Raw genomic sequence first — 24131 nt, forward strand, 5'->3', positions numbered from 1 at the left:
CTATATTAATATGGCTTGTAATTATCATTATTATTGTTATTATTGTTAATAAGAAACGTTGAGGGAGAGGAGAATGGGTTTGGCGCTGTTTGAGAGGTGAAAAACACCATCATACCTTCACTTTACTTAATACACCCAACAAACGAGGGGTGAAAATACCATAACTTCCCTCAACTAAAACCACCCTACACACAAAACCACCACGCCTCCCTTACTAATAAAAGAAAAAGTTTTCATCTTAAATAACACCTCATATTTTCGGTACTTACGTGACCTGTTTGTGTAGTGAATGTAGTAAAACTTAACTAAAATTGATTTATTTGACCTATTTATTGTGTTGCAAATGCGGTAAATCTCATACTCCGTGTAAAAGTGAATTGTTCTGGTCTCACAGAGACAGCGGCAACATGGACTACATGCAGGAGGACCCTTACTCCAGTCACCGCTTTGCACCCCATGACCCTTACTACAGTGGCGGGGGTGGGGGCGGGGGCGGCTATGACGGGAACTACGCCAACAACACCTCCTTTGACCGCCAGAGTGACCACTCCATCCACAGCGACAGGAACAGGCCGGTCAGTTCAAAGGGAAAGGGGAATGAATATATTTATAGTCTTTTGTCTTTTGTGTGTGCTCAGAGAAAGAGGATGTTTCAAGTGGGGATGTTGTATAGTATTTTCTTGTTGTCATATAGCATTATCATTGGTGTGTTACACTACTTTTATTATTATTATTGTTGTTGTTATTTTTTCTTAAATTAAAGAACAACACTTTTTTGTCCTTCTAAAGTCTTTTTACATATAAATCGAATGATTATTAAAGTGATGAACCTCTCGCTTTGCAGTCAACTTAAAGAAATTTTGTTCTTATTGTAATAGGATGGGTGGTTGGAGGTTTCTTTTATCTCGGTGGTTTCTTTTATCTCGGTGGTTTCTGTCTGTCTGCCTGTCTTGCTTTTTTTCTCAGCACAAAATGACCATTAATTATTGTGTTGAATGTGGTCTTCTCTTTTCTAAAACAAACAAAAAATCTATTATCATGTGGATGTGCTTCTTTTTACTCAAACAAACAATAACACATTATTGTGTGGATGTGCTTCTCTTACTTACAGAAAGACAAAAATTATTGTTTGGACATGCTTTTTAAAAATTAAACTAACATTTTGTGGATGTGCTTCTCTTTACTCAAAGAAAACAAACTTTACCGTGTGGATATGCTTTTCTTTGCTTAAACAAACAAAAACAAATATTGTGTGGATTTGCCTCTCTTTACTTATTAAGACAAAGAATAACAATTATTTTGCAGGTGAAGAACTACCAGGACATCCCTAACGGGGCCCCGTACGGCAGCAGCAGCAACCTGCGTCAGAGCCAGTCGGACCTAATGATGCGTGCCTCCCCGCAGCCCCCCAGGTCCTTAAGCCCGCAAGACTATCCTCCTCCTCCTCCCCCTCAAGGCAGCGGGGACGTGCAAGCGGGGGGCCCGCATGGGGGAGCAGGGTATGGCCACCGGGAGTCCCCCTACCACAACCTCCCGCCTTACCAGGCAGAGGGGCCGGATAATTACGAAGAGTACGGGGACGATATTGGTCCAGGTCCTGACTATTACGATGACGATGACAGTCGTCAAGGTCATGTGGTGGGGGACCCCCGGTCGGGCGACTACCAGCACCCCCCTAGCGAGCCTCCCCATCACTTCCCATATGATGAAGATTTGCATGATGGTGGCTATGGGCAAAGGTAGATTGAGTGCTAGTCCAGCTGGGGGACACTCCATTATCTCTCACGTCACAAGGATAAACACTGAGGCTTTCTATGAAAGAAGGATGTGGGCATTATGTAAAGGAGGGGTGCAGGCTTTATATGAAAGAAAGATATAAGCATTGTATGAAAGAGGGATGCAGGCTTTATATGAAAGAAAGATATAGGCATTATATGAAAGAGGGATGCAGGCTTTATATGAAAGAAAGATTATAGGCATTGTATGAAAGAGGGATGCAGGCTTTATCTGAAAGAGGGGCGCTTGAAGAGATTTCCTCTCCGCAGAGGAAGGGGAGGGCTCTGTGTCCCATCAGAGGTAGATGGTAAATGTGGAGGTACCACCTCTTAAGTAACCTTACATTTTTTAAAGGGATGTTAAACCATATACAATTTCACAGTATCACTTCACTAGGCTTTTTAAGCTGTTGATTACAAAGCTGTTGTTGGCTTTTCAGTATATGACATGTGTAAGGATGCAGACAGTCTTCCGTTTGAATTGACTTTTACCTGAAAGGACAAGGGGTTTGTTCACAAGTGTGTCCTTGTACTGAGATGGAGTGTCTCCTGTCACTGAAGGAACCACAGTGATGAGTTGTCAAGGTTAAAATATTCCCGGAAAGATTTTATTTTAGTGGTTGTGTTTCTACACATGCCATGTGGTCGAAAACAAGCCAGTTGATTGTTAAAAAATTGATTTAAGAGCAGTTTCTCTGCCTTAGAATTACAAAGCTCATCTGAAATTTTTGGCCGCTTTCAATTACTAAGACCATGAGGTCAGAAACCAAATGTTATATCTGCTCTATAAAAAGTGTAAGATTATTGAGAGACGTTATCGAGATATTCAAAGAATGTTGTGAAATTCAAAATTTTTTACACCAAAGTTCTCAAAACTAGGTACTGAGCAGATAGAACTTTGTAATTCTAGGGTAGTGATTTGCTAATGTGAGACTTTTTTTGTTGAGCTTTGATCTTCGAAATTGTGAAGGTTTTTGGGGCCAACTAGTGTGAGACAAGCCATCGTCAAAGCACTGTGGTTCCTTCAGTGATTCTACTAACTGCCATGTTTGTTTGTTGGAGTGGTTGTCATGGCTACTGCTGTGTGATTGTCTGTCTTTTCGCAATTGCGTTTGTGCGTTTGTCAGTGTTGTCTGTCTTGTCCCTATTACTGTTGTATTTTGCATTCTGTGGTGATTGTGTCCTTTAAAATCAGCATGTTTTTCTGTATTAATCTTTGCTAATAATTAAGAATTTGAGCAGGATTCAATCAGACTGTAAGTTATTGAATACATCCATACTTTTTAAAAAAACGCATGTAAGCAACCCCTCACCTATACTATATTGTATCTGACTTTCTTCCTTTAAACTAATTTTTTTTCCTGCCATCATTTGCCCACACATTAACTGAAATATGGAGTCACTCAATATTACCTTTTATCGATCACCCAAAAGAGAAAATTTGACGACTTCGTGCAGTAAATAATATGGATAAATAGGCATTTTTGAAGTGAACGTTTCGTAGCACTGAAAGACAGGATCAGTAGATTCACTTGCATGCACAGGAGAGCCAGGTTCTTTTCTTTCTTTCTTTCTTTCTTTTTCAGTTTTTAAAATGAGAAGTTAGAACGTCATTAGGTGGAACTATCTGTTGACGTTACATTGTGCTGCTCTAAAGTTTTCAGTGTATTCTTCTCGGTGTAATGTGTCAAGACAGTATTATGGGTTCTGTGGTATTCCTCTTTGCGTAGTGTTTCGAGACACTGTTATGTATTCTTTGGTATTCTTTCTTTTTGTAATTAATGTGTAAAGTCACTGTAATGTTTTCGCTGGTACTTTTTGGGGTGTTATGTGTAGAGGCACTGTAATGTTTTCTGTGGTATTCTTCTGTGTGTAATGTTTTCAGTGGTATTCCTCTGGGTGCAATGTGTCCTGGCACTTTCATGTTATCTGTTGTATTCTTCTTGGTGTAATGTGTCAGGATGCTGTAATGTATTCTGTGGCATTCTTCTGTGTGCAATCTGTCAAGGAAGCTGTAATGTTTTCTGCTGTGTTCTTCCGGGTCAAGGCACCGTTATATATTCTGTGGTTTTCTTCTTTGCGCATTGTATCAAGGAGCTGTGTTATGTATTCTGTTGTCTTCTGCTGCGTGTAATCTGTTAAGGACACTGTAACATATTCTGTGGTTTTCTTCTTGTGTTTGGTTGCTGTTTGTTGAGTAAGTGTCAGGCCATGTGTCTTTGTGACATTGGCAAGACTTAATGACTTTGAGTCAGACTTTGAGTCACTATACACTCTTTGCCATGCACTCAAAATGAGCTTGGTTTGATTCCAGTTTGGGGGACATTTTTACGGAATATGTATAAAATAATTCTCCCACTTTAGAATCGGAGTTTTCTTGTCTTGCATTTTGAGGATTCCATGGTCAAGTTCTTCTTTTTCCTGTCTATTTCCTTTGTTGTTTGCTTCCTCTGGATGTCAATAAGTTAGTGATGGATTGGTTAAGGTCCACTTTTAATGTATTCTATTGTCAGGAGGGGGGGAGGTTGTAGGTGCTCTGCTATGGTTTGCTCTTTCTTTCATATCAAAGATAGATGGTTCTTATCTCTCCCTGTATGTTTCTTTTTAGTAATACTTCTCATCTTTGGCACTTATATGACCTACAATTGAACCTGCCTAAACGGAAACCTGTCTTAACGGAATCTCCCCGCTCCCCCCTTTATATATTCCTCTTTAAATACCTGTATAAAACTGTCCAACGCTGAAATGTAAAGACAAATCCGTTCCCTTCAGAGGGTTTTACCTGTCTAAGACGGAAAATGCTTTGCCTGCTCAGCCCTGATTTGAAACAAAACAAAACTCGCAAGTTTGGTTCCACCGGCTGTAAACTTAGCGTCATGCTGCCAGGCAAGGAAGGGGAGTAGGGGCGCTATTTGAGGGTAGATGTTGCCCCATCTATGTGAGCCCTGAGGGATGAAGATGGTCAGGGTGGTGTGGGTGTGAAATCTCACGAGTGCCACTGAAAGTGCTCGAATGGCGCTCCAGCACGGAAACTTTCATTGGTAGCCAGAGGTGTGAAATTAATTTGACCAATGCCTGACGCCCTGATCGTACGGCCAGCCGAGAAAAGAGTTCCTCGAATTGTTCATACATGGCAGTAAGGGATGGCTTGTTGTTACACCGATGGGTGGGGCTAAGGGTGAAAGCAAAGGAGATGTTCAAACATTTCTGTTTTTAAAAGGTCACGCAGTGGTCCTATGAAATGCAAGCACTGGTGGTAATTAGATAAGTAAGACTTACGCATGTCTCTGTTAGAGAGGATAGCAGTTTAGAGACGTGAAATTTTGACCACTGCTTGCCGACCGGACAAGCGATCCTTGATCTCACTGGCTGGGCCTTTGAAACCTCACTACACCCCCACCCCCATCTTAAATTCCCCTGTCAAAAATGAAAAATGTCTGAGACGGAATTTTTTTTCTGGCTCGATTTGCGATTCTGTCTTACACAGGTTCGACTGTATTTGTGTTGCAAGTGCTGATAAACTCTTATGAAAACTACACTAATTTTATTAGGAGTTGAAGTGGGAATGTTAATGTCCTTATCTAACTTAATCGCCATCTGTGATGCTGTGGTTAGGTGCTTTGCCTTCACGCACAGAAGGTCTGAAGGATGATGTGGTCGTTCCTGTGTTTCTCTTGGCCTGTTTATTGTCTTTGTTGTTCTTTATTGTCATTATTGTTATTGTTTTTATGTTTATTCCTACAACTCGTACTGCTGCTTTTTCCTCCGCCTGTACATACGTGCTTCCTGTTTGCCAGAACATATGAAATATACTCGTGCTGCTATTCTTCTCCGCCTTGCATAGAAATTTACCTACAAAAGAGCTTTTTAAAAAAACATTTAGATGTCTAAACTCGTCTAAACTCGTACAGGATGAATTGTTCTCTTATGTATACTTGTTTTTTAAATTCTAATGCTAGTTTGCTTCAATACTGCTCATTGCTTCAATAAAAATGTAGTCGTAATGGACGCCTTGATCGGTAGGTTTTGATATTACAAGCAATCTATGATAGGCTTTTCTCTTTCTCGCTGCTCTGTTTTTATGAAGCATAGTTTAGGCGCTTGTGATAGGTTGTAAAGATTTAATATACTTGTTTTAGGTAAAAGATGTAATTTGCATCAGTTGCTATGCATCACAAAATGGGTTTATGGAAAAGTGGAATAATTTGGGGTATGCAGCTAGCTCACAATAGCCTATCCTTCTTTTCTTGGATTGTAGGGTAAGGGTATTTATTCTGAGGTTTGCAGCCCGTTATGATATCATCAGTTGTAGACGTGTAGTGTGGCTGGTTGACCTCATGGGAAGTTTTTGTTATTTAAATGGATCTGAATTTTATTCTCAGCTCTTGATGTGGGTGGTTGGTGGGCTCCTTTAGTTGGTCGTCCTCCCAACTTCAATACTGCTCATTGCTTCAATAAAAATGTAGTCGTAATGGACGCCTTGATCGGTAGGTTTTGATATTACAAGCAATCTATGATAGGCTTTTCTCTTTCTCGCTGCTCTGTTTTTATGAAGCATAGTTTCTCTGTTGTTTCTGTCTTTCTTGATTTTTTTTCCCCCAGCTCTAAATGACCATAATTGTGTTGATATACTCAAACAAACAAAAAATCAGCTTTTGATATTCTCTTTACTTGTACCAGTTCTATCCTTTATCCATACTGATCCAAGCATTAATTGGGGGGAGAGGGGGGGGGGGGGAGGGGAGTTCAAGCACTCTATTATCTTTGAGTCTAATGTTTATTTTGTTTTCCTTGGTTTACTTGTTTTGATTGGACAGCCAGCCTTTGCCCTCTTCATTTAAGTCATTTTGATATATTTATAAATACTAACCTTTTTTTTTCTTTTATAAGGTAGTGGATGTTGGAGAAATGGATTTGCGTAATAAAATTGTCCAGTATTATTAAAAACGTGTGTAATTACTCATTAGGGAAACCGAGAGTGATGCCATGCAATAGTTTTAACTAGGTGTACACATGATTTTTTTCAGCAGTAAGTGTTGTTTTAGATTTAAAGTTTACATTCTGTGCTGAGAGAGCAAATCAATTGTTCATTTTTTAAAAACATTACTTCAGAAATCTTATTGACTATTGCATAGCAGTAAGAACTGACTCCAGTGCACCAATGTTTAAATAGAAGTTACTGAATTTCTACAAGTTTGTTGGAATTTTCAGTATCTTGTAATTTTTTGTTGATCCTTACTTTTGTACAGTAAGTAAGTAGAACTTCAACTGGCTCCACAGCAACAATGATATTTAATTTTTTTAAAAAATCAACTGAATTTCTACAAGTTTACTAAAACGTTTTGGATTTTTTATTATTTTAAAATCCATACTGTATTACAGTAAGTGAAGAAAACTATAATAGAAGACTTCTTTCTTGATAGTTGTATGCTTATATGCACAGGGCTACTAGAAAATCCATTGGAATGTACGAAAGGTTGTTTTCAGATACCGTTAGAAACAGACCAGGAACTATTTTTCTGACATAAATGTAGTTTTATAAAATTATGGAAAGCTATACCATTTGTACATCATCTTTTAAACAGATTTTGCTAAAACTCTGGTGAATATTTAAAAAAACACAATTGTAGCTAAAATTTTGAATTGTTTACTTCTATGAATGGATACCAATTTTCAAGCAAACCCACCACTGTAACATACCCTTTCAAAGAGAAAGAGAATTTTGTCACTTTTCGTCTATGAATGTTGTAGCAGTTGAAAAAGATTGAGGGATTACACGAGTTTTGTTTTCTCCTTCTTATGCAGTCTCGTCATGAAAAATTTCAATACTTATCTTTTGGACCCCCATTCCCTGGAAGTGCTTTAACTTTTTAACGGAAATCCAGTCGCACCTGAGTAAAATGCAGAATGCTCAGGAAAGATTAAGTTTCTCAAACATGCAGAAATGTTAGTTTTGAAAAATGTTTGCCATCCTAAGCATTTTCTCTTGCGCGCGCCACACACAGAGTTCTCATAGTTTGTTTCATGTGAAGTGCCATCACGGTCCTTGTTGTATCTCTCTACTCAATGTCTTTGTCTTGTCTTCTTAGAGAGGGGTCCTACGCCGGCAGCCGCAGCAGTTTCCAGGGTCCCCCGGGCGGTGACCCCCACCACAGCGGCAACTACGCCGACCCCTACCCCCAGGAAGTCCCGCGCTACAATGGCGGTGTCCACTACCCCGATGACCCGTACGGCCGGCCGCAGGCTGAGCTGGACTACGGTTACCAGGGAGACCCCCAGTATCTGGACCAGGGTGGAGGTGGTGGCGGCGGTGGTGGAGGATCTCTCTACGGCGACCAACCCAGTTACCATGACGAGCAGCCCAGCTACCACGCCGACCAGCCCAGTTACCACGGCGACCAACCTAGTTACCACGGCGACCAGCCCAGCTACCACGGCGACCAACCCAGTTTCCATGACGACCAGCCCCATTCTTTCCATGATGACCAGCGCTACCACCCGGAGCAGGTAGGCTACGGCGCGGGCACCCCACACCAGGACGACTTCCGAGATGACCACCAAAACCTGTCCTTGCAGGATCCGCGGGACGACCCCTACAACGACGAGTCCACATATCCGAAGCGTCAGAACACCTCGTTCCACGAGCCGCAGGACTCTTACCAAGGGCAAGCCCTCCCCGGCAGTGACCCTTACGGCCATGGTGGTAGTGGTGGTGGCCCCCCTTCCCTGCAGTACGACCCATACGGTGAGCAGGACCGATATTCCGATGCCCCTCGCGAGCGCCGAAGCTTCGACCAGCCCGGCGGCGACCCCTACTACCCAGAGCACGTCCCCCAACCAAATGACTCTTTCCGCCAAGGGGACAACTACCTGGACGACTCCCAGCGGAGGTTCGAAGGGTTGCCTCCTGTCAGATCGGATCCATTCGGCGACGACCCGTTCCGAGAGCAGTCCAGCCGAGACGGTGACCGCCTGGGTCCCCCAGAAGACCCGTATTACCGAGGCGGCTCACCAGCAGGAGGTAGTGACGTTTACTGCTCATATTTTTACGGTAATATGGCACCACATTGTCTCCTCTCTCCTCTAGGTGTTTGCTAATCCAGCATGATGGTGATGATGATGGATGAACGGAGACTCATGGAATGCAAAGCCCGCTCACCCAGGGACTACTATCCATACAACTCACAACAAGTTTGATATATGGTCTAACTCTGACACGACTAGCTGCTTGCCTTTTGAGTTTCTGTACCTGTAGTTATTTAACTGATTATGAGCGTATTTTGTTATTTTGCAGACATCTTTTTTCATGAGATTTACTGTGTATTTTGTTATTTGGCAGACGACTTTTTTTCCATGAGATTTGCAGGTATCATCTTTTTTGTGAGATGTGCTGTGTATTTTATTATTTTGCAGACATCTTTTTTCAAGAGATGTACTGTCAAGTCTGTTATTTTGCAGACATTCTTTTCTGTGAGGTCCTAGTACTAAATGACTGTTATTGTGCCTTATATTCTTTTCCCTTTCCTCGAACTAACAAACAGATTATTAATGATATCCCTGATGTCCATCAAGTTGGCACCAGGCATGTAACATGTGAATAAATGTGATAGTTAAAGTAAATGTACGCAGGGCCCAAAGCGACTGTTCTTTTCCTTACAATGACTCACAAAGCAGGAGAGCTCAAATTTGATTCCTGAGTAGGGAAAATATTTTTTATCATATATCTCAGTCTTTCTGATGGGATGTATCCCACTCAGCACGGCTTGGCTCAGACGGGCAGGGTCAGAAGCCTACCTCCTAAATGATCAAAATTGTATCAACGGGGGGCTTAAAAACACATTGATTTTAACTGTTGTGCAGAGAAAAGCTGCAGCAGGGAGTGTTGCACTGAGTTCTGATTCAGTATAGCGAGATAGAGCCCGTTACCCGGAGAGTTTATCAGAGGTGCCAGTTTACTTGATATATCCTGAGATACGATTTCTGAAGTTGTCTGGAATTTGTAATATACTGTTGCTTGTAGATTCATTTATTATATTATAATCTTTTTGAATGTTACATTGTATTTTCCATAAAAATAGTTTCGATTTAAGATGGATTAGACAATATGATACTTAAATTTGGAGTCCCCACGCACACTTTTCCATTTGGGGGGGGGGGGGGGGGTATTCGGTTGGCTTCTCTGGTTCGTTCAGTTTGGCTATACAATACATAACCTGATACCTGGAGTGTTCATTCAATACTGCCGGAAGGACTGTGAGACAGGGTGCTCTGTTAGCTCAGCTGGTATCATGTTCGACTATGGCTGAGCGTTCAAGCTGAAATGTAACCTTAATTAATAAGAGACATCTTCAGTCAATGAAGAATTTGATTTTGGGATATACTCGACTTCCCTTCACTCCCACTCCTGGACAAGTGGCAGTCAACTAATTGTCTTGCAAAGAAATGCTGGTAAATTAAAAATTGGTGCGTTTCTTGTAAAAATATGGTTAAGGCTATTGAATTTGTAGATTGTGTGCATTACCAGTGATAATATTTTTATTCTTCTTCTGCTAACAAAGGTTTTGATATCTCTAAAAATGTTTACCAATGTATAATATAAATGGACTGCTTACTGTAAGATTCTGCCATATGCTGTTTTGAAAGTGACACATTTTGAAGTCTAATACTGAGCAGTCGAAATGAACACGGATGACTAACGTAAAGTTTGCTGAAATTTTACTTAATTTACGTTCTGTGTGTTACTTCTGCTCAGGCCCAGATCCAGCCCAGTACGAGGATAGGGCTCCACCGTATGATGACAGGGGTCCACCGTATGACGACAGAGGCCCTCCATACGATGACAGAGGTCCTCCTTATGATGATAGAGGCCCCCCTTATGACGATAGAGGGCCCCCGTACGACGACAGAGACGGGCCTGACCCATACTCCCAAAGTGCACCACGATATCCTTCAGGTGGTTTTAAAACATGTTTTCTTCATCCTGCTTGTTGCTTTGACTTGAATTATGGGTTGTTTTGGGGTTTGTTTTTTTGCTTTTTGCTTTTTGTTGATGTTATTTGGGAGGGGGGGGGAGAGGATTTTTTAAATTGATTGAGATTTCTTTAAGGGAGAGAGATTTTATAGAAAGTTGTTCAAAGGGGGAGGGGTGGGGGGTGGGGGGGGGGGGGGGATAGGATTTTGATTACTGAAAAAGAGATTGATAGCAAAAACCATTACTGTGTAAAAGTTTGAACTGTGAGTGGTGTTTCATTAAATGTAGTGTGAGATGTACCGGAGTGATTATATACTTGTATGGGAAATGCCTGGCAGGATCAAAGCAGTCTGCCTCCTAAATGAGCCCATTTCTATGGATACCTGTATAAGACAAATGGCCTGTACAAACAGCCACTTTCCGTTTCCTCCCTCGCAATGGCTCTGTGTAGAATGGCCACCAGGCTAAGACGGCCACTTTTTTTGTTCACAGTGGGTGGTTGGCGGGTGCTCTAGTGTGGTTTGCTTCTTGTTTCCTTTCGAACATTTATCGTCCTAATCTCTCCTCCTACTTTTTTGTGTTTGTTACCCTCCTGTAACACCTCTGATCTTCTGCACTTATAGGACCTGATTGTGTTGCAAGTGGTGTAAAACACTTACTTTAACTAAAAAAAGCTCTCCTTGACAGTGGGTGGCAGTTGTAGACGATTTCAACTGTATCATAACGTTTGCCCTTTGGTTTGTGTGCAGATTATCCTCAAGACTATCCGGAGCAAGACGCAGCTCGCAGATTAGAACAGCTGAACCTTAGGGCGGCCCCGCCTCTGAATGAAGGAAGGAAGACTCCCTCTGTAGATGGACGAATGGTCGCACAAATGAGTGAGTGATGAGATGTGTTGCTATGAGATGTTAGCTTGCTCAATCTCGATGATATTATGAACATAGCGGGTGGTTGGAGGGTGCTATTTGTAGGACCCTTTTAAGTCTATGGTTGGTCAGCCCTGTGGTGTGGTCTGCTCTTGTCTTCATGCCAGTGTTACTAGTAGACTTGAAACAGGTTTTCCACTCAACCAAGAAAACAAAATAGCGAGAAATTTTATTTTCAGATTTACCTGTTCGAGAAAATGCCATGAAGGGGCACAAAAAAGCTCAGGAATTTGTTCTTGATCGGGTTGCGTTTAGAGTCGGGTCATCAAAACTTGACTGCTGAAATGTTTTGAATGTCAAAATCAGGCGCTTAGTGATTAAAGGCAGAAAATATGTAAATGTTCAGTTTCAAGGATTCTCAAGCTATTGAAGTTACCAAACAAAGGTGACCATTTTCTCACTAATTTTACCTTTGAGACCAGGCTTCTCCCACCTCCTTCAACCGTGAATATCTCGACTTCTATTCAGGATAGATGGATTTTTAAGAATCAAAAGCAAGAAAAATGAACTAGATCTAGCTTTTTGGTGATACTAATTAATACACATGCCCAAAAATTGACATGCCTGATCGATTCCACCATGTCATGACACTTGTGTTTCTTTGGTTCAGAGAAATTCACCCTTATGTGAAATGTGTAAATTCAATGAAATTGAAGATGAATTTCACTTTATTATTTACTGTCCAAATTTTGCCCTTCGAAGGAATTTGTTAACGAAGGAATTTGTTAATTCCTCCCAGGCTGACTTAGCCCGGTGACAGAAATATGCAATTGTTGATCCATGATAAGAGATAGTGCACAACCTTTACTTTTTCATTGTGGTAGCTTTATTTAAAAAATGAGTGTTTTGTGTGATATGATGTGGGCTAATGGCCTTAACCATTGAATAAACTTACTTATTTACTTTATTTCACTCCTCTTCTCTCCCCTCCCCTCCCTTCCCCTCCCACCCATACTAATTGACTTACTTACCTACCAACCAGGTTCAGGGATGCCCGTTCGATACCCGGACCTGCAGGAGGTGATCGACTACCTGGGCTCACATGACGACAGCATCAAGGCTAGCGCGGCCGCTCACATGCAGCACATCACATACATGGACGATGCTGTCAAAGCAAAAGCCAGGTAAGGGGGTTGTTCTAGGGTTACTGCCTTGGTCTCAGACTTGTACTGATGCTCATGGTTGTTCCAAAGTTTCCTCTGTTTATCCAGAATTTAAAAAAAAAAATGTATGGGCTTTGACCTTATCTGTCAGGGTCAGTGGGGACTGAGAGGTATAAATTGTCCTGTCGGAAAGACTGAGACACTTTGTGTGTGTGTGTGTTTGTGTGCATACCAGCCTGCCAATGTAACCCAAACTTCCCTGCTGGGATCAACAATAAAGTCAAATTTATTTATTTTTCTTTAATTTCAAACAGTTTACTCTCTCATATTTCCCTCTCCCTCCCTCCCTCCCGCCCTCCCTCTCTCTCTCTCTCTCTCTCTCTCTCTCTCTCTCTCTCTCTCTCTCTCTCTCTCTCTCTCTCTCTCTCTCTCTCTCTCTCTCTCTCTCTCTCACTCACTCTCTCTCTCACTCTCTCTTTCTCTCTCCCTCTTCCTCTCTCACTCCTCCCTCTGTCACTCTCTCGCCCTCTCCTTCTCACCCTCCCTTCCATCTTTTTTCTTGACATTCATTTAATTTTCCCCTTCTTTCCCTCTCAGATCCCTTGGTGGCATCAGGCCTCTGGTGCGACTGCTCACCCATGAAAAGATAGAGGTGCATAAGAACGCCTGCGGTGCCTTACAGAACCTCAGCTACGGGAAAAGCAACAATGACAATAAGGTAAGCATGTTACAGGTGAGTACAGATAACTCAAACACATCGGGGGGGGGGGGGGGGGGGGGGGGAGTGGAAAAAATTTTATAATTACAAAAAAAAAAAAAGAGCCATTTGTGGGGCTCATTAAGTAAACAAAACCAAATACTCTATCTGCTCTATCAAATTCATAAGATTATTTGGAGTCATTAACAAGATATTCAAAGATTTGCATTCATAAAAGCCTGACGTGTGAAATGATACATTTTTTACTTCAAACTTCTCAAAACAGAACTTTGTAATTTTAGGGTGGCGAAATGTGTTTGACACTTTCATAATTGGGGTTAACCAATGACAAAAAAAAATTAAGCGATATCAGTCCAGGAAATTGCAAAAATTGAAAGAGCTTTTGGTGGTTTCGACTTTTCCATGTTTGAGTTATCTGTGGTTGACTCTATTTGTGTTCGCTGTTTCACTGGATGTTTCATTTTGAATATAGAGTGTTATTTGTATGGTAAACATACGTTCTTTGTTTAATAATAATACGATATTATGTCTAGAATAGATAATGTCTCGTATTGTCTTTTCGCCATAAAATTCCAGTAGTGAAACTTTTTTGCTTATTCCCCCCCCCTCCAAATTTTAATTTATGTGAGGTTTGTTTTGGATGAGTTTTATTGTCTTTTTCTGCTGTTTGAGATTAGACACATTCCTATATGACGACTTCAGCATCAAATTATTTTTCAGCAATTGCAGAAAACAGGTCTTCAAGAGTTCGTTCATTTGATGAAAAAATATCTAAATATGCTCAATTGTTTTGATTTAATGACCAATTTAGTGATGTTTTTGTCACTTTTACTTTTAGATTTCGTACCAAAAAACGGCCCGGCATAGTGAGACAAAGAGTTAACTTGAATTAGATTTTGTAAAGTTCAGTAAATCATTAGTAGTCTTGTGAATAGAATGAAGTAAGAGTGCTGTTCTTTGGAGCAGGTGGTTGATCAGTTTAGTGTTGTGGTCTGCTCCTTAACTTCTTGTTAGTGTTACTACATAATTTATTATCTTTACCTCTTCCTCTGTTGACTCAAATTCTGTCAAATCACTCAAGTCGGTGGTTAGCTGATGCTCTGGTGTGGCTTGCTCCTTCTTTTCTATCAAACATCCGTTATCTTCATCTCTTCTTCTCCTTCTTTTCTTTGTATGTTAATCTCTAGTGACACCTCACATTTTCAGCACTTATATGACCAATTTGTATTGCAAGAGCCACAAAACTCTTCATAAAACTGAATCTCCCATGGTTTTTACCTGAGCTGTTGCTGTTCTGTCCTCAGAGAGCCATCAAGAACGAAGGCGGCATTCCAGAGTTGATACGAGTCCTGCGCAAGTCGGAGCAGGAGGATGTGAAGGAGTCAGTCACTGGGGTCTTGTGGAATCTCTCCTCGTGTGAGGTAAGAAATATTTCTCACAATTTGGGTTAGCTTACCTTCTTGACGATGAATGTTTTATAATGTTATTCATTAAATTTTTTAAAAATCCAAATTTCTAGAACCTTGATTTTTCTTGTTCAAATCCCAGGTTTGAAACAGACATCAGTGACCGTGATTTGACTTTCATTTCTCTACTCTGATGGTCTTTTAAAAAACCCATATTGTTCAGGTCTTTTTGTTTCTCTGATCTGTTCAAACTCTTTGTTTAAGTAAGTTATTTTTGGTTTACCTTTGCCTCTTGCCTTCTGTTCTTTCTACTGAGAGCAAATATATTATTCAAATCTTTTAGATCAGTATAAATGTCCTGGGAACTCCATATGTCTCTTCTCCACTGATTTTATTTTTGTTTTTAAATGTTACTTTTTAATGAGGTTCTACCACCTGTGGGGGTGGTTGGGGGGTGCTCTGGTGTGGTTTGGTCTGTCTTTCCTATCAAACATCTGTCATCCTTTTCTCTCCTTTTTCAAATGTTTGTTACTCTCTTGAAAAGGTCTGGTGACATTACACATCCTTGCCTCACTCCTCTTTAGTAACACCTCTAAATCTTCAGCGCTTATATGACCTAATTGTGTTTCAAGTGCTGTAAAACTACTATCAAAATATAAAATAAAAACATTTCTCTTGCAGGACTTGAAGCAGTCCATCATCGACGATGGTCTCAGCGTCCTGGTGAACAGTGTGATCCTGCGCTACTCGGGCTTCAGCGCCATGGGTGGGCCCTCCTCTCAGCTGCCCTGGACCGCCGTCTGCCGGAACACCACGGGAGTCCTCAGGTAACTGCAGTGGGGGGCTGTTTTGTTGATGGAATAATGTGTTGTCTACGCTGTTGATTCATTTGTGTCATAGTTACATGTGTAAAAGTAGAATCTCACAAAACTGTTTATTTAATTATGGATGATAACTGTCTTTCAGATATGGGTCCTATTGAATGAGAGGCGAGCACCGTAACATCTAGACCTCAAGAGCCTACATGATACATGGGTGTTTTTAAAAACCATCCTTGTTGTTTCATGTAATAAATTCTTTTTTTTAAGTCTAGAAATAAGAGTGCATGTCTTGAGGCTTTTTCAAAATCAGCCTGTTATTATATTTTGTTTAAGAAATAATTTTATCTTTATAATTTATAGAAATGTGGGTGGCGTGTCATGCTTTTTGTTGTTTTAAATCAATTTTTGTTACTTTATATTTTTAGAATTATTTTTATCTTTGTAGATATGTGAGTCAAGTGTTCTGATTTTGTTTTTGTTTTTAACTGACCTTTCTCTTATTTTGTTTAATGAATTTGTTCATCTTTGCAGAAATGTGAGCTCAGCTGGTTTTGACGCCAGAAAGCGACTGCGAGAATCGAGGGGCTTGGTGAACGCGTTGATCTACATGCTGAAGTTGGCAGCTGACGACTTGGGCAGCAACGACATCGACAACAAAGTGGTCGAGAACACCGTCTGCATCCTCCGCAACCTCTCCTACCGCATACAGGAGGTGGTGGACCCAGATTTTTACAAGAAGCGCACCCTGCCGAGGCAGCAAACACCACAGGGGAAAGGAAAGAACGCCAAAGGTAGGACGCATTTGAGATAGTACAGGATGCTGTGCGCGGGTATAATGTGAGATTGTCATATCTGCTCGAATATTTTTTGGAGAAAAATGGCTGTGAAATTTTGGAAGGAGCCTAAGCTTAGCCGATATAGTGAGTTAGAAATTGTGTCAACATTTGTATCTATCTAAAAAATAGCACCATATAGGCTTACCCTTTTGGACAAGTCAGCAAAGAGAAACATATTTCATATTCAACTGTTAGTGAAGTCAGTGTTTTAAGGGTTGTACATTTGGTAAATTTAGATTACGTACCATTTTCTGAAATGAGTGGTTTCAGGGTGCCACTAGTAGGTCTTACTTCTTTTCTTTGCAAGCAAAACAGATTTGACGATCATTTGAAATGTAATGCAATTTATTTGCCTTACCTTCCAGGAGGTTCAGAGGCAGGATGCTTCGGAAACAAGTCTGCCAAAGCAAAGAACGCCCAGACAAAGTCCGGCAATCAAATTAACAAGTGAGTACCTGGAGCACACCTTGCAGTTAATTTCAGTAGACAGGGATTTTTTGTTGTTGTTGTTTTTTTTTAGGGGAGAGGGAGAGAATAATGGAGAAAGGAAATGATTGTTTTTTTGTAGTTTTTTTTGCGTTTTCAGTCTTCTTTTTCTGCCTGCTCCTCCTTTCAGCGTTATTTATCACTCAAACTCTTGGTAAAATGTTACGTTGCTTTATTTCTCCACGGGCCTCAAAAAGCTTTGTAAAGAAAACATTACAAAGCTGTGTTTCTTAAACAGCCTGTCATGGGTGGTTGATGGGTGCTCTGATGTGGTTTGCTTCTTCTTTCCTATCAAACATCTATTGTCCTCATCTCTCCTCCTTTTCGTTGTATGTTACTCGCTAGTACAACCTCAAGTCTTCGGCACTTACATGACCACATTGTGTTGCAAGTGCCGGAAAACTCTAACTTAAACTAAAACCAGCTCTGTAGTCGAAGGACACCACAGCTTCTTTCCTTTCCCTTTGTAGTTTCTATCTGTCTCAATCTTTTCCTCACTAAATGATTGCTATTGTATTAATAAACTTCTATTTACTGAAACAAACTACATCAGCTTTTAAAAGCTTTGTTCGCAAGTAAAACCTCACAAAGCTTTATTTCTAGGAGTGGTTAGAGGGTGCTACTGATTGATTCTACTTCTTTTCTTTTCCTTGTTTCTTTCTTTCTGCCTGTCTTGCTTATTCTAGCACTAAATGACCTTCACACTGTTGATGAGCTACTCTTCACTCAAGCTGTATTTCTCCATCACCTTATAAATAAACAAGAATCCTGTTTGTTTCCAGCCCCCCTCCGCAGCTCCCCCCGTCCTCCACAGAGTACCGGTCCCTGTGGGGCCCAGAGATCCACAGTCTGTACTCCACGGTTCTGAAGCGCTGCACCAACCCCATCACAATGGAGGCGGCGGCCGGTGCTATACAGAACCTCACAGCCTGTGACTGGCAGGTAGGGGCTCACTGATTTTTTTTTTTTTTGGTCCCTTATCCCGATTTGATGCTGGATATTTGTAAATTACGTAGAAAATTTGTCAATGTGTTTAAAATTGTTCTGCCTTGAGAAAAATAAATTGCTGGAAACAGGAATACTGTTAGAAAATAGATGGGGATGATTTCCATTATTATTTCCAGGGACTGTCCCAGATTTGGCGATCAGGAGTTTGAGAGCTCCATCGCATACACTACAACTTGTATGACAACTGTGCTTTGAGAAATTAAAAAAACCCACAGGAATATTGTTAGGAAATGGATGATAATGATTATAATGATGATGAATGTGCTCACTATTGTGGGGACGAAACCCCAGGACAAGGACGGGCCATTATTTGCTCAACTCTTTTTATCCTGGCCGTACCCCCACGGACTCTGTACCCGTCCTGGGGCCGCTGCGCCGTATGAGTTGGAATTCAGGGTGTATATTTTAAACTGCTGTATTTCTTACATTTACTCTTAGATTTTCAGGAAATATGGCAGTTATTTTAAAAAATGAATGTAGTACGTGTGGTTAGGAATTACACCTATTGCACCATGTAGATTTTGAGATGTGTTCCACCCTCCAACTTGATCCTGATTGTTGTCCCCATGGATTTATAGATCTAGACCTACCCATTGGTACTGCACGAATTCCAGTACCGGTCCCTTCATCATGATCTGAATCATTATTAGATGAGTCTAATTCCTGTTTGTTGTCATCCACCACAGAATTTACGGCACTTGATTCAGAGTAACTTTCCTCAAATTAGTCCAATTCCCCCTCACAACCCAGCGCTACTTCTTGAAGTACTTCGTTGGTCCTGAACATGCGTTTTCGATACATTTTTCAAACTTCTACACCCACCAAAAACAAAGAAACCGCTATTCATTAGAAAATTGAATTATTCAGACCGAACATCGCTGCATTTGTGTAATTTGGTAGTTACAGCTGAGCTAGCTGTTTGACGTGATCATATAGCTGTTCCGAGTTTACGTGTAGCCCAGTCTAGTCCTCGTTACGTGTATACTTGTAGCTCGGATAAAAAGAGTTAAATTGATAGATAGTGTTCTGCTTTAACCATGTAACTGGAAGAAGTAGGTCAGGGCTAAAATTATTACCAAGATAGATCTGTGGGTCCTCAGTAACGATAATTAGTTGGTTTGTTTTAGTAGTAGTATGAAAGTACTCTTGAGTTAACTTTTGTGTTTTATATTATCTTTTATATCAGGACAAGTTTTTTTTTTTTTCATTTGTTTTTTCGCATTTTGAAAATTATTTTAAGAAACCAGATACAGTTAAAGCATAACACTATGAATATGTTAGTTGTATTATTGGTTTCTGATGGTTTTCATAAAAATAAGCTTGTACATGCTGTTGCCATTGGAGTAATTTATTTAACATATTGAGGGTGTGATTCAGATGTGGCTCCTGAAGAAAGAAACGGCTATACTCTTTCCCATTCATGATATTATTGTGACGTCTTTGCTTCGTCGACAGCCCGCAGTAGAGAGCCGTGCCTTGGTACGCAAAGAGAAGGGTCTTCCTCTGCTGGTTGACCTTCTGTCTGCCGAGTCGGACCGCGTGGTGTGTGCCACGGCTACCGCTCTCCGCAACCTGGCCATTGACGAGAAGAACAAGGAGTTGGTCGGTGAGTGGGATGCTCAATCAGTCTATCTTCTTTCTTACTGAATATTTATATTACCTAATGTACTTGACACTTCCTTACCTGTTATTGTGTTGACGTACTTCTCATTCCGTTAAACAAAAAAACAAACAATTTTTTTCTTTTTTTTCTGTTGTTTCTGTTTGTCTTTCTTATTTTTCTCCAGCCCTAAATGAACATCATGGTGGTGATGTTTTTCTGTTTACTCAAACTCAAGAGTTCCTTAGTGCTGTAAAACACATACTCAGTTAAATTGCTTGCTTCCCTGTCAGTTTGTAGGCATGGGTGGGTTGTGAATGCTGTTGTGTGGTTTGCTCTTTCTTTGCTGACATCTGCTGCCTTCATCTCTCCGCTTTCTTTTCTTTCAATCTTACTCTCTTGAAATACCTTCAATTTTCGACACTTATATGACCTATTTGTGTTGCAAATGCTGTAACTCTTATAAAAACAATTACCTTGTGACCTGAGCAACATATTTGAAGATACCATATGTTGTTTCTATCTGTGGCTTTTCTCCAAAACTAAATTGATAGTGTTGGACACAGTGGGCTATCTGGAAGCCTACTTCGCAAGAGAGGCTAAAAACTTAAAAAACTGTCACAGACCACTTCAACTCAAATGTGGCTTAAAAGAATAGAAAAACACTGGAAGAGAATTGATGTGCAGCTTTATAGAGATGGTGTATTTGACCCTTCTGTATACCAGGCAAAAAATAAAATTCAGAAAAAACTAAGTGACCATTATTTATGTTGGTGAAACAAAACAAAAATAAATGTTCATTGTGGTTGGCGGGTGCTCTGGTGTGATTGGCTTCTTCTTTCCTATCAAACATCTATCGTCCTTGTCTCTCCTCCTTTTTTGTGTTTGTTACTCTCTTGTTACAACTCTAAATCTTCAGCACTTATATGACCTTATTGTGTCGCAAGTGCGGTAAAACTCTTACTAAAACTATAAAAAAAATGACATTCATTGTGTTCTCTCCTATCACTGTGTAGGCAAGTACGCCATCAGACAGCTGGTGAGTCGCTTGCCCCGAGACCTGAGGAACAACATGCCGGACGACACCATCTGTGCTGTGGTGGCCACGCTCTACGAGGTGGTCAAGGACAACCAGGACTTTGCCATGTAAGTGGACGACGCTACTGGGGGTTGTCTGTGTACATGTTGTAGTAATAAGCTGTTTCTGATTTGAGTTTTCACCTGCTGTCTCTGTTTTTCTTTTTCTCTCTCTGTCCCTCCTCACTTTCTCTCCTTCTCTCTCCTCTCTCTCTCTCTCTCTCTCTCTCTCTCTCTCTCTCTCTCTCTCTCTCTCTCTCTCTCTCTCTCTCTCTCTCTCTCTCTCTCTCTCCTCTCTCTCTCTCTCCTCTCTCTCTCTCTCCCTCTCCCTCTCTCTTTCTTTCTTTCTCTCTCTCTCTCTCTCTCTCTCTCTCTCTCTCTCTCTCTCTCTCTCTCTCTCTCTCTCTCTCTCTCTCCCTCTCTTTGTCTCTTTCTCTCTAAATGTAATTATAATAATAAAAATTTATCTCAATATCTCTAGCTCTCTCTCAGTCCCTCTTGATCTCTGTCTACCCCTTCCCCCCTTCCACAGTGTGTTTCTGTATATTTGATTTATCATTGTTTGTATGTGCCATTGTGTATGTGTGTTGTGATATTGTAGTTTAATGTGTCATTGCTTATGTGTGTGCAGGGCCCTGATCCAGGAAGACGGACTTCCTCGACTCATGCACATCAACAACTCGGAGGGCCGCTATCTTTCCCGCACTTTGAAGTTCACACAAACTGTGAGTTCTCACTGAGCGCTTCCTGTGGTGGTTGGCGGGTGCTCTGGTGTGGTTTGCTTCTTCTTTCCTATGAAACATCTGTCTTCTTTATCTCCCCTTCTTCTTTTTTATGTTTGTTACTCTCTTGTAACACCTCTAATCTTCTGATGCTCATATGACCGTATGCAGCTGAGAGCACCATAAAACCTCTACTAAAACTAAAAAACTGAGCGCTTTCTGTGTATATTATGTCAGTCTTTTTTTTCTCCAAACTAGAGCTAAACGCCTTTATGTGGATGACTGTAAGGGGCTACTTCTTTTTCCCCTCTGTAGTTTCTATTTTTATTTTTATTTTTTAAAGTAAATGTACTTTTTTTTCTCTCAGATAAAGTGGGTGCTTGGCGGGTGCTCTGGTGTGGTTTGCTTCTTCTTTCCTATCAAAAAACATCTTTCATCCTTATCTCGCAACCTTTTTTAGTTTGTTACTCTTGTCTCTTGTAACACCTCTAATCTTCTTCACTTATATGACTGAAAATTTATAGCATGTGCCATTCAACTCTTACTGAAACAAAAAAAAAGAATTTTGAAAGAAGCACAGAAAAACAGTGAAAATTATTTAAATTGTGTGGATGGAAGTGAAAAACATGTTATGTACAACCTGTTGATGTGTGTGTGTCCCCAGCTGCTCAAGACACTGTGGGGCTACAAGTCTCTCCACACGGAATACGCCAAACTCAGCTATGGACAGAGTGACTTCACCACCTCCAAGGCTTATCCCAGGTATTGTCCACCCTACATGTAGTAATGATCTCACTCAACAGATTCCGGTTAAAGTAAAGGTGTGACCTAGTGTGCTCATTCAGAGTCACAGTGGGGGTGATCACAGTGGCATTTTAACGAGTCAAACTTGCTCTAAGGGTCACATGTATAAGACAATTAATAATAATAATAACATTTATATAGCGCTCAACCCCGAATAAAGTACACAGGCTCTGAACGCTTTACAATACAGTACAGCATACAACAGTAACATGAAACGTTGTGTTCTGACTAAAGAAAATTATTCCAAATATTCATTTTATTAATTTAAAAACAGAAACGACTTCAGCTGACATTTGAATGAATCAAAAGATTTGTTTTCTCTCAACGTACTTGGTAAAGCATTCCACTTCTTGGGGCCTTGGTATTCAAATGCCCTTTCACCCATTGTTTTAAGTTTCATAGATGGTAAAATAAATTTCTTTTTGTCAGCTGATGACCTTAAACTGCGAGTTGGAATGTACAGTCTTAGCAGATTTGATAAATATGATGGTGCATTATCATTCAAACATTTGTGACATATGGTGGCCAACTTGTACACAATCCTTTTGTGTGAATGGCCACTGCCCATTTCCCCCACCTTCGCTTTTTTTTTTCACTTGTCTAAGGTGGACACTTTTTCCTTGACAATATTGACTTTACCTCAGTTTTTGAGGTGTCAAAAAGTGTAGATTTTGGGTCTTCAGAAGGGGGATATTTTGGTCTCCGGTTGTTGTTTTTTATATTAGTTTTAGAACCAACATGCAGTTCCCAATAATAATGCTATGGGCAAATACAGTGTTGTTACTTTTTGAGTTTTCAGTTTAAGTTCATGATGTATGACTTTTATTATTTCACTTTTTACTTGCTTATTTGCACAGATTTAAGTTATCAGTAACGTGAACGTGAGACAATACACAGATTTGATTATCCAATGAAAACTAAAGAACGAAAACTGAAATCTTCTTTCCATCAGGCAAGACGGGTCTCGTCCACCAGACCTGACACGCACTCCAACGTCCAGCAGTCAGACGACGCCGTACAACACGCTGAGCAGACCCATGTCAGGTCAAGGTTACGACGACAGCACATTGACACCGGCTCGCTCGCAGCAGCAGCAACAACAACGCGGTGGTTACTATGGCAACCATCGGGGGGCCTCAGAGGCAGAGGCATACAGAGCCATGAACAGGAGCAACGCTTCTTTGCACGATTCACGCGGTAATGTTTGGTCTCATTGAGTTACACACTAACTTTTGGCCTAGCATTAGTAATATTTGTTTGGCATTTAAAGGTTACATTTTGGTCTTGATTGTAAAGGTTACATTTTGTTCTAGATTGTAAAGGTTACATTTTGTTCTAGATTGTAAAGGGTACATTTCAACTAGTTTATGTAAAACTCTGTCATAAGTCACTTTTCAAAACAGCATATGGTGAAGTCTTACACCTAGCAGTGGATTTTGGACCAGAGTTTAAAGGTAAATTTTTGTTTGGTGTTAAATGTTACATTTTGATGTAGAATAGAACAATTACATTTGGTCTGGAGGTAAAATTAATTAATGATGTTATGAAATGTTTACTCAGATGAATGTCACATAGACCGAGAAGACAAAAAGCTACCGACATGTTGTCATCTTAGCCTAAGTACGGGGTAGAAGTTTATTTTGGTTGCAAATCATGTAAGTCTGAAATTATTACTTTCATGGAAAACAGTGCACTGTTGTCAGACATCCACAGAATGCAGATATCCATGTCTTGAGCCAACGTTCTACTTTTTAAGTTCCACTCCATAAACTTACACAATAACAAGACATGATGCTAGAGTGTTTTCAAGCGATCTTTTCTGACAAAAATAAGACTTAACTTAATTTCCCTGTGTGTGTGTGTGTGTGTGTGTGTGTG

The 24131-nt window shown here is 40.5% G+C and overlaps 1 protein-coding gene across 1 annotated transcript in view; it reads left to right on the forward strand.

The window, feature by feature from the left end:
* Positions 1 to 394: 394 nt before the first annotated feature.
* The window catches only part of LOC101861336 (catenin delta-1), a gene marked incomplete at its 5' end in the record, with an annotated part of 32023 nt that continues 8286 nt past the window's right edge, over positions 395 to 24131 (forward strand). Inside the window, 17 exon segments of the mRNA XM_013090243.2 lie at positions 395 to 575; positions 1306 to 1739; positions 7865 to 8796; positions 10528 to 10728; positions 11496 to 11624; positions 12655 to 12796; positions 13373 to 13493; positions 14798 to 14914; positions 15581 to 15726; positions 16252 to 16511; positions 16922 to 17003; positions 17825 to 17984; positions 19506 to 19656; positions 20667 to 20796; positions 21359 to 21452; positions 22114 to 22211; positions 23206 to 23450. Of these exon segments, the coding sequence (XP_012945697.1) occupies positions 395 to 575; positions 1306 to 1739; positions 7865 to 8796; positions 10528 to 10728; positions 11496 to 11624; positions 12655 to 12796; positions 13373 to 13493; positions 14798 to 14914; positions 15581 to 15726; positions 16252 to 16511; positions 16922 to 17003; positions 17825 to 17984; positions 19506 to 19656; positions 20667 to 20796; positions 21359 to 21452; positions 22114 to 22211; positions 23206 to 23450 (3623 nt within the window).

The sequence above is a fragment of the Aplysia californica genome, unplaced genomic scaffold, assembly GCF_000002075.1.
Source record: "Aplysia californica isolate F4 #8 unplaced genomic scaffold, AplCal3.0 scaffold01192, whole genome shotgun sequence".
NCBI classification, from domain to species: Eukaryota; Metazoa; Mollusca; class Gastropoda; order Aplysiida; family Aplysiidae; genus Aplysia; species Aplysia californica.